The sequence below is a fragment of the Jaculus jaculus genome, chromosome 9, assembly GCF_020740685.1.
Source record: "Jaculus jaculus isolate mJacJac1 chromosome 9, mJacJac1.mat.Y.cur, whole genome shotgun sequence".
Lineage (NCBI taxonomy): Eukaryota > Metazoa > Chordata > Mammalia > Rodentia > Dipodidae > Jaculus > Jaculus jaculus.
The window spans coordinates 85504923-85519343 of record NC_059110.1 but is presented as its reverse complement, the minus strand read 5'-3'; the positions used below and the strand labels follow the sequence as shown (position 1 = coordinate 85519343).

The following is a 14421-nucleotide window of genomic DNA, read 5'->3' as shown; positions in this document are numbered from 1 at the left end:
ATTGAGGAAATCTCTAGATTAAAATAAAAGCCTGGGGCTGGAGAGATGGCTTAGCAGTTAAGCGCTTGCCTTTGAAGCCTAAGGACCCCGGTTCGAGGCTCGGTTCTCCAGGTCCCATGTTAGCCAGATGCACAAGGGGCGCAAGCGTCTGGAGTTCGTTTGCTGTGGCTGGAAGCCCTGGCGCGCCCATTCTCTCTCTCTCCCTCTATCTGTCTTTCTCTCTGTGTCTGTCGCTCTCAAATAAATAAATAAAAAATGAACAAAAAGTATTTTTAAAAAAGCCTGTTTAAGTCTATGAAGTTCTGAAATTAAAAAAAAAATCTATAAATGACATTCTGTATAGCCACTAAAGACCACAATTTAAGGGCTGGAGATATGACTCACTGGCTTAACGCTTGTCTAGCAGGCACAGAAGGCCTGGGTCTGATTCCCAGCAGAGTCAACCTCTACCAGTGCATCTCCTCAAAATCCCATGGTTAATTTACCAATGTGGAAAGATAGTTCATGATAAAACTGTGAAAGTAGGTTAAGACAGTATTTACCTTATTTTTACAAAATACAAAACAAAATTAAGCAGCTTTGTGCTAGTTTACTTATCTACTCTCCCACCCCTAAAACCACCAAAATAAGAATGGAAGGGTATTTATTCAAACTGCCAAGAAAGGTCTTCTCAGGTGTGGGCTTTAGTGAATTCATCTTTATTCCGCTTTGGATGCCCTGGCTTAGAAAATAAAACAAAAACCCACACAATACATTCACATTTATTTAGAAAAAAGTAAACACTTTCATTGTAAGAAAAAGCAACATATTATTAAAAATCACGTAGCCTGGTATGGTGACACACACCTTTAATTCAGCATTCGTGAGGCAGAGGTAGAAGGATCACCATGAGTTTGAGGCTACCCTGAGACTAAATAGTGAATTCCACACCAGCTTGAGCTAGAGCGAGACCATACCTCCAAAAAACAAAAAAAAACAAACCCCCCCCCCCCCGCAAACAAAAAAACCCTTATTTTCTAAAATTATTTGGCAAAATTCTCAGGTCTCAGCTGTGGTTAAGAGCATTATTGAATTCACTGAAAATTATTAATCTACCATTCTATTTTTAAATTTATTTATTATTTATTATTTGGGGGAGTTATGGAGGTAGGGTTTCACTGTAGCCCAGGCTGACCTGGAATTCACTATGTAGCCTTAGGGTGGCCTCAAACTCATGGTGATCCTCCCACCTCTGCCTCCTGAATGCGGGGATTAAAGGTGTACGCTACCACACCTGGCTTACCATTCTATTTTTAAAAATCAAATAAGCATCTGATAATGTGCAAGAGTACTATACAACCAATAGCTACTGCCTTCTGAAGTACTGAAATCAATGTTTCATACCTGTGTTTGGAAAGCTGACTTCCTGAAGGAAAAAAAAAATGGTTTTATCCTGTTTTCAAGCATTAAGCAAAATGTGGAGTTTGGTTGGCTTATTAAGAGGAAGAGGAGAAAAAGAAGAAAGGAAGAAAAGAAGGGGAAGGAAAAAGCCAGAAAAAAGGCAGGACATTCAATTAGCTATGAAACTTTTAACCTTATGTACAAGTCCCAAGATAAGGGTTTTAGCATTCCAAATTTAACTCAGAAGAAAAGCCTTTGCTTTGAGTCTACAAATGCCCCTTTCAGTTAGAAAAGTGCTAATTTGTCCAAAGCCATACAATGCATTCACTCATTTTCTTGAAGATGACTCACTCAATAATCTGAAACATAATGACTATGTGTTTCTAATTATTCAAAACAACTGTAAAATGGCTTGTTCATTTGAATTATGAATTAATTCAGAGACATCAGTCACATTTTCTGAATTTATACTTTATAAATGTAATGCATACATGAGACCTTGTCTCAAAAAAATAAAAGTGGGCTGGAGAGATGGCTTAGCAGTTAAGATGTTTGCCTGCAACCCATGTAAGCCAGATGCACAAGGTAGCGCATGCATCTGGAGTTCATTTGCAGTGGTTGGAGACCCTGGTGTGCCCATTCTCTCTATCTGCCTCTTTCTCTATCAAATAAAAATAAAAATATTTAAAGAATAAAAGTAATATAGCTGAAACTGCCTTCCTAACTTTACCCTTCATTCTCTAAGCCTCATATAGTAAATTATTTCAGTATTTAAGGGTTCAAACCAAAGTGGTTATCAGTGAGAAAAGATACAATGAGTGATCATATAGATCTTACTTTAGCTTTAACAAGCCACAAAAACTTCAGAACTGATTAGCAAATATCTCCTGGGCATTCAATATGTGCAAGTGAGTAGAATTACTGGTTTTAGTAGAGTTGTACCTATGGTGTGATTTCTTGGCCAGCAGTATCAGCACCACTTAGAAATTTGTTAAAAATAAAAATGAGGATGGGGGCTTGGTGGTACAGGCCTTTAATCCCAGCAGAGACAGAGGTAGGAGAATGGTTATGAGTTTGTGGTCAGCCGGGGACTACAGAGTGAGTTCCAGGTAAAAGCCTGGAAAAAAAATTTTAATTAAAAAAAAAATTATTTATGTATTAGAGACAGAGGGAGGAGGAGGAGAGAGAGAAAATGGATACTCCAGGGCCTCCAGCCACTGCAAACAAACTCCAGATGCATGCGCCCCCTTGTACAACTGGCTTACATGGGACCTGGGGAATTGGACTGGGGTCCTTAGGCTTTGCAGGCAAATGCCTTAACAGCTAAGTCATCTCTCCAGCCCCCCAATTTCTTTTTAATTCAAAAAAATTCAAGTGATCATTGTATCCAGTGATCCAATGGTGTCCAGTAATTTGTGGTTAAAAAAAAAAACTCTTGGTACATAGAGACATTTCTTCCTACCCATAACTGATGGCTAACCCCACAATGTATGACCCATATACCCCAACAAGGAGGGTCCATGTGGAGGAGGGAGGACAGGGAGGAGGCTAACAATGGTATCAACTTGACTGTATTCACTGAGTATAAAACTAAAAAAAAGAAAAAAAAAAAGCAATTCTTTGGATGGGCTTGGTGGCACATAACTTTAATGCCAGCACTCAGAAGGCAGAGGTAGGAGGATCACTGTGAATTCTGGGCCAGCCTGGGACTATAGAGTAAATTCTAGGTCAGCCTCAGCTACAGTGAGTGGCAAAACTGAAAAACCAAAATAAATAAATAAATAAAAAGGAAAAGGAAAAAGAAAAAGAAAAGCTCCTGGGATGGGGAGATGGCTCAGCAGCTAAAGGCATTTGCTTCCAAAGCCTGTCACCTCATGTTCAATTTGCCCCATTACCCCCACACACATACATACAGACAGACATACAATCATGCAAACAATTTTTGTTTTTTAGATTTTCTTTTCCTCCCTTCCTCCCCTGCCCCCTTCTTTCCTTCCTTCCTTCCTTTTTTTTTTGAGGTAGAGTCTCACTCTAGCCCAAGCTGACCTGGAATTCACAAAAAAAAAAAAATTTTTTTTTTTTCCGAGGTAGGGTTTCACTCTAGTCCAGGTTGACCTGGAATTCGCTATGTAGTCTCAGGGTGGCCTTGAACTCACAGTGATCTTACTTCTGCCTCCTGAGTGCTGGGATTAAAGGCACGTACCACCACGTCAGGCTCACTACAAAATTTAAAAAGCTCTCTAAGTGATTCTGCAGTACTCTATGGTATGAAAAATTAGTGTTTTAGAATATTAATGCTATAAGAGCTGCACTGCCCTACTGTTCATTTTTAAAGAACTGTAAGAGCTAGAGAGATGGCTCAGTGGTTAGATATCCTTACTCTGTAAATGACTCTGGGTAACAAGTATATAAGAAATGCAGACAAGACACACCTGAGACTTCTGGTTAAGATGGCAGCATAGGAACCAGCCAAAGGAGACTAGGGGAGAAAAAGCCCAAAAACAAAAAACAAAGAAAAAAAATCCAGTGAAATACATTCTTCTACTAAAAAATACGGTGTATAAGAAATTATGAAGTATAGCAGAGAAGTAGGAGAAATCCAGAGGCTCTAGAGCCCACAGAAACAGGCAGAAGTGGCTCCAGTGGTGATACCACCAGTTCTGTGGCCACAGCCAAAGCCAGATCAGGGGATTCTCCACTCACACAGGCCTGCTTGCAAACTCAAGCTATGTCAAGGGAAGGCAGCAGGGAAGAATGGAGGAGCAGCTAGTAAGGAAGAGGATCACGTGGACCAGTGGGAGAACTGGAGCCACCAACCAGAGCCTCTCCTCCCCTACCGCCAGTACAAGTGCCAACAAGCACCAAAGAGCTGGGGAAGGAAGCTCACATGCACAGCACACGGCAGCTGGCACAGGTTACCAGAACAGTGATTCAGCGACTCAGCCAACCTACCTGAGCCCACACACAGTGAAGCAAAGAAGGACCCAAGCGGGAGCATAGCATAACTGAGATCAAAACAATCCCAAACGGTAACTGGAATTACACCAGGTCAGTACCCGCAAAATAAGCCTGGTATATAGGCTTGAACCGGAAGTACTAATTGTACCTTCCATGTCAGGATAAGTTATGTGTTAAATCTGATGGATGGTCAGATTTGCCATTCTTTGTTTGTTTGGTTTTTTTTGGCTTTTCAAGGTAGGGTCTCACTCTGGCTCACCTGAAATTCACTCTGTAGTCTCAGGGGGGGCTCGTAGTCTCAGGGGGGGCTCGAACTCTCAGCGATCCTCCTACCTCTGCCTCCCGAGTGCTGGGATTAAAGGCGTGCGCCACCACGCCTGGCTAGATTTGCCATTCTTAAATAAGCTATATTTGGGGCTTGTGATTTGTTGCTCCCTGATTTATAGTGCCTTTGTTTCCTTTTCTGTTGTTCATTAGGGAAAGGACTCACTTGGTCACAAGCTGACTTGGAACCTTCAGCAGACCAGAAATCTTAGCCTCCTAGTTGACAGGGTTAAGGGTGTGGGGAAACACACATCCTAAGGGACTATGACTTTCTTAGAGAATCTGGTTGTCATAATACCTATTCCTGCATAAATACTCTGTGCTGTTTTTCATAGAATGTATACATTGTTTAGTTAAATTTTAGAACCTGCCAATATTTTGCTCCAATAAGCCTACTTGAATACTCTCATAATAGGCAAACCCAACATCTAGGGTCACTTTTGTGGATATTCTAAGAGTCTTAAGAGCCACACCTAGCACCTTAAGTTCCTCCCCTGAAGATATGTAACATCAGAATGATTGATACATCTAATAATATTGCAGCTAGCCGGGCATGGTGGCACACACCTTTAATCCCAGCACCCAGGAGGCAGAGGTAAGTAGGATCACCGTGAGTTTGAGGCCACCCTGAGACTCCATAGTGAATTTCAGGTCAGCCTGGGCTAGAGTGAGACACTACCTCGAAAAATCAACCAACCAACCAAACAAACAAACAAAAAACCCTGCAGCTAATTAGAAAATCCAAGCATTAAATCAACCAAAGATGCAAAAATATGTATATTATAACACAAGAAACACAAAAAAAATCAAGACAATACAAATCCACCAAAAAGTATGAATGCATCAGAAATGACCTCCACTGAGACTGATTTAGAGGAAATGCCGGAGAAAGATTTCAAAGGAATGATTATAAATATGTCCAAAGAAATTAAAGAGGAAATCAAAGGAATCAAAGAAGACACAGTCAGAATTACTAGCAATGAAAAACAGTCAATGAAATAAAATTACAAAACTCTGTAGAGCCGGGTGTGGTGGCGCACGCCTTTAATCCCAGCACTCGGGAGGCAGAGGTAGGAGGATTTCTATGAGTTTGAGGCCACCCTGAGACTACATAGTGAATTCCAGGTCAGTCTGGGCTAGAGTGAGACCCTACCTTGAAAAAAACAAAACAAAACAAAACCAAAACAAACAAACAAAGAAAAACTCTGTAGAAAATCTCACCAGTAGAATGGATGAAGGAGAAGGCAGAATATCTAAACTAGAAGACCAGGTGGTAGATCTAATACAGCCCAACAAAGAGAAAGACAAACTAATAGGAAAAAATGAATGGGAATTTCAAGCTATTTGGGGACTATGAAAAGATCTACATAAGAATTCAGGGTATAGTAGAAGGAGAAGAATTTCACTCCAAAGGCATAGTAGGCGTTTTCAACAAAATCATAGAAGAAGGGCTGGAGAGATGGCTTAGCGGTTAAGCGCTTGCCTGTGAAGCCTAAGGACCCCGGTTCGAGGCTCGGTTCCCCAGGTCCCACGTTAGCCAGATGCACAAGGGGGCGCACGCGTCTGGAGTTCGTTTGCAGAGGCTGGAAGCCCTGGCGCGTCCATTCTCTCTCTCTCCCTCTATCTGTCTTTCTCTCTGTGTCTGTCGCTCTCAAATAAATAAATAATTAAAAAAAAAATCATAGAAGAAAATTTCCCCCAAATTGGGAAAGAGATGACAATGCAGACACAGAAAGCCTTTAGAATACCAAACCGACAAAACCTGGAAAGAACCTCTCCTTGCCATATTATAATTAAATTACCAAAGAGAACATATTGAAAGCAGAGAGAAAAATCAAATCACATACATAGGCAAGCCCATCAGGATCACAGCAAATTACTCAACACAAACTTTAAAAGCAAGAAGGGCTTGGAGTAATGTATTCCAAGTTCTGGAGGATAACAACTGTCAACCAAGGTTACTTTGTCCTACAAAGCTATCCATTCAAATAGACAGAGAAATAAGGACATTTCACAACAAAAGCAGGCTAAAGGAATATTTGAAGACAAAGCCAGCTCTACAGAAAATACTTGAAGGCATCCTTCAAGCTGAAGAGAAAGAAAAGCACACATATAAGGAACCTAGAAAAAACAAACCATACTCAAATACTAGTTAATACAAGAGAGCACAGGTAAAACCAGAAGAACTACAAAACAAATCAAAAAAAGGCAAAAATAAACACACACCTTTCAATAATAACTCTTAATATCAATGGCGTCAATGCCCCAAGCAAAAGACACAGGTTTGCAGACTGGGTTAAAAAGCAGGACTCTTCAATGTTGCCTCCAAGAAACCCACCTTTCTACAAAGGATGGACACTATCTTAGGATGAAAGGTTGGAAAATGGTGTCTCAAGCAAATGGGTCTAGAAAACAAGCAGGGTTTGCTATCCTAATATCTGACAAGTTAGACTTCAGTCCAACATTAGTTAGGAAAGATAAGGAAGGTCACGTTATATTGATCAAATAAAAACAATTTAAACTGACTGTGAAAAGGGGCTGGAGGGATGGCTTATTCAGGCGCTTGCTGGTAAAGACAAAGGACCCAGGTTAAATTCCCTAGAACCCATGTAAAGCCATATACACAAGGTGGCACATGCATCTAGTGTTTGTATGCAGTGGCTAGACGGCCTGGTGTATCCATTCTCTATCTGCCTCTTTAATAAATAAAAATTTAAAAAATATTTTAAAAAATGTTGCCTGTGTGCCTCTGCAAACGAACTCCAGACGCGTGCGCCCCCTTGTGCATCTGGCTAACGTGAGACCTGGGGAACTAAGCCTCGAACCGGGGTCCTTAAGCTTCACAGGCAAGCGCTTAACCGCTAAGCCATCTCTCCAGCCCTGCCTCCTTTTTTACATGGTCACTAATTTATGTTCAGAAACTTACTTTTGACATTAAAAGAAACCCTTTGAGCCTGGGTATGGTAGCACATACCTTTAATCCCAGCACTCAGGAGGCAGAGGTAGGAGGATCACCATGAATTCAAGGCCACTCTAGGCCTAAGGATCCCAGTTTGATTCTCCAGGTCCCATGTAAGTCAGATGCACATGGTGGTGCATGTGTCCGGAGTTCATTTGCAGTGGCTAGAGGCCCTGGCGCACCCATTCTCTCTCCCTCTGTCTTTAATAAATAAAAATAAATCTTTAAAGGGCTGGAAGCCCTGGCGCACCCACTCTCTCTCTCTCTCCCTCTATCTGTCTTTCTCTCTGTGTCTGTCGCTCTCAAATAAATAAATAAAAAATTAAAAAAAGAAACAAACTTTAAAAAAGGAGGCACACAGGCAACATTTGAGACAAAAGATAAAATTTAATCAGTAAGTGAAGTATCACTATATATCAGATTTCAGAAGCTTGATCAACTCTCCATACTCAATCTTACATTATACTCATCCTCTCTCTTCCTGGGCAAAATGTAAGATCCATTATCTGAACTTAATGTGTTAGTGGCTCTAATTAAATTTACATACCATCTTAACCTAGAACAGCTGGTGACACAGGAGAACTAGTGGGTAAAAATACTTTAAATTTTTAGAAAATGTTTTAGATTTGAGAGAAAGAAAGAGAGAGAATGAGCACACCAGGCCCTCTAGCTGCTATAAATAAACTCTGAATACATGCACTGTCTTGTGCATCCGGCTTATGTGGGTCCTGGGGAATTGAACCTGGGTCCTTTAGCTTTGTAGGCAAGCACCTAAACTGCTAAACCACCTCTCCAGCCCAAATTTAAAAAAATAAAAAATAAAAAAAAATTTACAGGGGCTGGAGAGATGGTTTAGCAGTTAAGGCACATGCCTGTGAAGCCTAATGACCCCAGTTCAATTCTCCAGGTCCCACGTAAGCCAGATGCACATGGTGGCACATGCGTCTGGAGTTTGTTTGCAGTGGCTAGAGGTCTTGGTGCAACCATTCTCACTCTCTCTCTTCTTCTCTCTGTCTCAAATAAATTAATAAAAATTAAAATCTAAAAATAAACTTATTAACAGAGGGAGGGAAGGGGAGAAAGATGGAAAGGGAAAGAGATAGAGGGAGGGAGGGAGAGAAACAAAGTAAGAGAAAAAGAGATGAAGGGAGGAAAGGCATTTCATGGCTTCTTGCCCCTAAAAAGAAACTCCAGACACATGTACCACTTTGTATAGCTGGCTTTACATAGTACTGGGGAATTGGACCCAGGCTGGCAGGCTTTGCAAGCAAACACCTTTAACCACTGTGCCATTTCTCCAGCCCTAGAAATACTTTCAAATTTCAGGCTGATTCTATTTTTTCTTACTTTGTGAGTGTATGTAAATGTGTGTGCATGCAGGTAGACATGCCACGGCATGCATGTGGAGGTCAGGACAACCTTTCATGTTGGTTCTCACCTTTCACCTTTCAGGTCATCAGACTTGTAGAGCAAATGATATGCCCACTGAGTCATCTCCTTTGACACCCCTTTTTTTGGGAGGACATGTATCCTAGCTGGCCTGGATCTCATTATGTAGACCAGGTTGGCCTTGAACTTGTGGCAATACTCCTGCCTCAGCCTACCAAATGTTGGAATTATAGGCAAGTGTCATTATGCTAAGCATTCATACCACTTTTATTTTTATGTTTTTGTAAGAAGAAGAAAAGTAACAACAATGTAATAATGATGATAAGGCTTCAAGTGTCCAGAAGAGAAGAGAGTATGTGACAGGGTTACAGTAAACTAGGAATGCATGTGGGATCTTTCTCCATGCCAGTCTAGCCATGTGAGTATAAAATCTTAGCACTGCTAGAAATTTGTGTTCTCAATTCCCAGACTTGGAATTAAAAAATAATTTTTTTGAAAGGGAGAACAAAAAAGAGGAGGGATGGGGAGGAAGAGTGAGAGAGAGAGAGAGAGAATGGGCACCCAGAGCCTTTAGCCACTGCAAACAAATTCCAGATACATGTGCTTCCTTGTGTATCTGGCTTACATGGGTCTTGGGGAACTGAACCTGGATCCTTTGGCTTTGCAGGCAAGTGCCTTAACCGCTAAGCCATCTCTGCAGCCCCCAGATTTGGATTTTTAAATGACATCATCTAGCTTTAAAATTATGGCTAATAAATATTCCTAGACAGTTTGGACATATCCTATGACATTTCAGCTCTGGGACAACTCTGAAGATTTTCTACAGGCAGATACTGCTGTGTTTCCTGCCTTATGTTCTTCGAAGTGGACCTGATGCTAGGTGTGGCCAACTATGGTCACAAAAATTTGAGTATCTAGCCTAAGGGTTGGCAAACCTTTCCTGTTAAGGGCCAGATAAAAATATTTTATGTTTTATGACCCACTTGGTCTCTGTCACAACTATTTGGTTATCTTGTTTTCAGTGTAAAGTCAGCCACAGACAATAAATAAATGAACATGCGTTAAAAAAAAATTCTGGCTAATAAGCCAGGTGTGGTGGCACATGCCTTTAATCTTAGCACTCTGGAGGCAGAGGTAGGAATGGTAGCCATGAGGTCAAGGCCACCCTGAGACTACATAGTGAACATAGTGAATTTCAGGTCAGCCTGGGCTATAGCAAGATCCTACCTTGAAAAACCAAAAAAAAAAAAAAAAAAAAAAGAAAGAAAAAAAAATCTGGCTAACAAAAAAAATATTGTGTAATATTTATATATCTTGTGTAGCCTGTGAGCTGCATTTTGGATCTCTAGTTGAGAGAAGTTAATCTTCCTTTGCATTTGCCTACTTCACTCCTTCCTAAAGTAAAGTAGCATTTTACTTTTTGTTTTCATGTCCATCTGATCTTGTCAACTGTGAGCAGTCAGGAAATGAGGAAAAGGGCCGACAGCCCAAGGTAACTTGTCCTGTAACATATGGTTAGGAAGAATCTAAGCCCATCTCCTGACTCAATCTTTTGTCATTGCTCTTATACCTGTTCCTTCTTATGTGTACTTTTGCTTAAGTTATGTCCTCATCTAGAATAATCTCTTTATGCTAACTCAAATCTTAACATATCTTTTAAGATCTACTCAAGCTTTGCTATCTAACACAAAACCTGCATCTAGGTCAAATTTCCATGTTTTTTTCTCCTTTTTCTGAATGTCAGTTGTTATTATGGACAGTAACTTACAAGCTAGAGCTTTAGAAAGTCTTGAGCCACTGAAGTTATTTGACATCACCTCACACTAGCTTATACCACAACTAAAGTGTAAACTTTATGGATGGATCATGGAGAGATGCTATTATTCTTTCCTATTCCAAACAATTCCCAGTGCTGTGTTCAAATATAAATAACTTTTATGGGTGGCTTAAGACAGTCTTTTTAGGAAGGAAGTTACGATGATACCACTAACTTACCAGCCTGATGTTGTCTTCTGGGCGGAGTAATATGAACATTGCTTGGAGATGCTGTTGAAGATCACCTGGTAAAATTTACAAAGCAAAAGATAATTATTTTCCATTGTAATATCAATACAGGCGATTCTTTCCACCATTGTGACTGGTAAAGGTCTGGTTTACTGAAGAACTCTTAATTAGACAAAGAAATCAAATTATAAGATTACAGCTGGCCATGGTGGAACATGCCTTTAAATTCTCTAATTCTCTTTTTAAATCAAAAAAGAATTAATAGACTGTATCTTTATATACTAACTTTTAGTTTTGGTCACTTTTTTTTTTTTTTTTTGAGTTAGAGTCTCGTTTTAGCCCAAGCTGACCTGGAATTCACTATGTAGTCTCAGGGTAGCCTTGAACTCACAGCGCTCCTCCTACCTCAGCTTCCCAAGCGCCACCATGCCCAGTTTAGGATTTTTTTTCCCTTTTTCTGGCCTGGAACTCATGGCATTTTCCTACCTCTGCCTCCCTAATGTGATTAAAGGTGTGAGCCACCATACCAGGCCACATTATTTGTGCCCATCCATCCTAGGGAAGGTGTGCTTGAGCTCAACCTCAGTTGTTTTGAATTTTTTAAAATTTATGTTATTTCAGAGGGAGGGAAGGAGGGAGGAGGAGAGAGAAAGAGAGAGAAAAAAAATGGGCACGCCAGGGCCTTCAGCCACTGTAAACGAACTCCAGAAGCATGTGTCACTCCAGAAGCATGTGTCACTGTCATGATTTGAATAGAATAGATGGCCCCCAATATATTCAGTTGTTTATTTGTTTGTAGTTTGCATCTTTAGCTACCAGGCTGGAGGCAGTATCACTGTGTGACTCTTAAGGTGTGGTGGTGGGTTTCAGATTTCAGTCTAAAGATATGCAAAGTGTACCTAGCTGGAGTTGCTGAAATATGCTGTGCTGTGTAGCTTTTTTGCTTTTGGCTTGTCCTCTCTCTGCTTGGTCCTGTGAAGGCAGGCCAGCTTCTTCTGCCATTTATGGAACTTCCCCTGGATCTGTAGGCTTCAATAAATATCCCTTCCTTCATAACTGTGCCTGGTCTGGAAGTTCATCTTAGCGAACCTGAATCTGTCTGCTACAGTCACCTTGTGCATCTGGCTTACGTGGGTCCTGGGGAATTGAACCTGGGTCCTTTGGCTAATGCCTTAAACACTAAGCAATCTCTCTAGCCCTCAACCTCAGTTTTATACAATGGTGGAAATAGTGATCTGCTGGAGTGAGAGAAAGAGAGAGGGAGGGAATTGAGAATGAGAATGGGCACACTAGGGCCTCTAGCCACTATAAATGAACTCTAGATGCATGTGCCACCTTGTGCATCTGGCTTTACATGGGTAGTGGAGAATCGAACTTGGTTCCTTATGCTTTGCTGGCAAGTGCCTTAACCACTGAGCAATCTTTCCATTATGCTAGAACATGCAGAATAGTCAAATAATATAGGGAATAACTGTCAGTGGTTTCTTTCTGGGGTAATGAAATGTTCTTAAATTAGATTGTCATGGTGAATGCATGACTAACATCCACTGAATGTGTATTTTAAGTTAGTAAACTGGGTGAATTATATCTCAGCAAATCTGTTAAAAAAATAAAGAACAGCCCTCAGGAGGCAGAGGTAGGAGAATTGCTGTGAATTTGAGGCTAGCCTGCAACTACATAGTGAGTTCCAGGTCAGCCTCAGCTAGAGTAAGACCCTACCTCCAAAACAACAACAAATGAAGGGTCTGGGAGATGATTCAGCAGTTAAGGTACTTGCCTGCAAGAATTTAATTCCTCAGTACCCATGTAAAGCTGGATGTACTAAGTGGCACTTGCATCTGGAGGTCATTTGTAGAGGCTAGAAGCCCTGGTGTGCCCATTCTCTCTCTCCCTGCTTGCAAATATAAATAAACAAACAAACAATCAATCAGGGCTGGAGAGATGGCTTAGAGGCTAAGGCACTTGTCTGTGAAGCCTAAGAATGTGTGTTCAAATCTCCAGGACCCATGTAGCCAGAGCGACATAAGCGTGCAATGTTGCACATGCGCTCAAGGGGGCGGACACATCTGGAGTTCATTCATAGCAGCTTAAAGACCCTGGCGTGCCCATTCTCTTTCTCTAAAAATAAAATAAAATAATATATATAAACAAACAAACAAAAAAGAACAAGTGTGAGGAGACAAAGTATTAGGTACAGACAATGAAATGCTACTAGTTATATGCTACAATTGAATTAAACAGCCAGGCATGGTTGTAACATGCCTGTAATCCCAGTACTTGGGAGTTGGAAACAGAGAGGATTAGGAGTTCAAAGCCAGCCTCAGCTACATATTGAATTTGAGGCCAGACTGGGTTACATGGAATCTGGCTAAAAATAACCCCGAGAAAAGACTGCCAGGATATGTAAATCCTGGATGAGAGCTCTAAATAATAGCCAAAGTTCCTACTCCAGGCACTACTGGTACAAAGATCCAGTTGGCTTATTTAAAAGTCAGATGAAAATCAGAAGTCTTACTCCTACTGTGAGGCTTTTTTCCCCCCTTTTTAAAGACATCCTCCTATCTCTGCCTCCCAAGTGCTGGGATTAAAGTTGTGCACCACTATGCCTGGCCTTGGCTCATACTATTTTATGTAAACTGGGTACACAGATGTTTGGGTTTACTAGCTGTAAAAAGTATTGCTATAAGCAAGGTAGGAATGATTTCCTGCTGTTAAACTCTTGCTTCCAGAACTAATAGAGGCAATTTGCTACTGACATTAATATCCTTTCTGGGTTGGTTAGATGGCTTAAAAGTGCTTGCTGTGCAAGTCTGACAATCAGAGTTTGGATCCCCAGAACTCACATAAAGCTGGATTCAGTATAACATGTGGTGGGAGAACCCCAGAGCTTGAGCCCCAGCTGTTCTGGCATTTGCAGCAGCAAACAAGGTAGAAGGTGAGGACTAATACACCAAGGCTGATCTCTCGCCTTCACAAGTACACGTGGCAGGCATGCACCCCTAAATATACACAGATCACACATACAGATCCTTCCTCCTATATCTTTTTAGATATGTCTCTGAGAGTACCTAAGTTTCAGATTTTAGTTTAACTTTAAAGTCTTTTCATCATATTCCTTTAAGATATTGGCAGACATTCATTCAAAATACAATTTTTTTGTGTGGTTTTTCAAGGTAGGGTCTTGTTCTAGCACAGGCTGACCTGGAATTCACTATGAACTCTCAAGGTGGCCTCTAACTCACAGCAATTCTCCTACTTCTGCCTCCTGAGTGCTGGGATTAAAGGCATGTGCCACCACCACTACTGGCTATAATTATGTTGTTGCTGTGTTTTTGAGGTAGGGTCTCACTGTAACCCAGGCTGACCTGGAAGTCACTATGTAGTCTCAGGTTGGCCTGAACTCACTC

At 41.0% G+C, this 14421-nt stretch overlaps 1 protein-coding gene across 1 annotated transcript in view; it reads right to left on the bottom strand.

Moving 5' to 3' along the window:
* Ssh2 (slingshot protein phosphatase 2) overlaps positions 1-14421 on the bottom strand; it is a 345428-nt gene that overhangs the window by 69527 nt on the left and 261480 nt on the right. The window contains exon 4 of the mRNA XM_004667880.3: positions 11006-11070. Within this exon, the coding sequence (XP_004667937.1) occupies positions 11006-11070 (65 nt within the window). The remainder of the gene's footprint in view (positions 1-11005; positions 11071-14421) is intronic.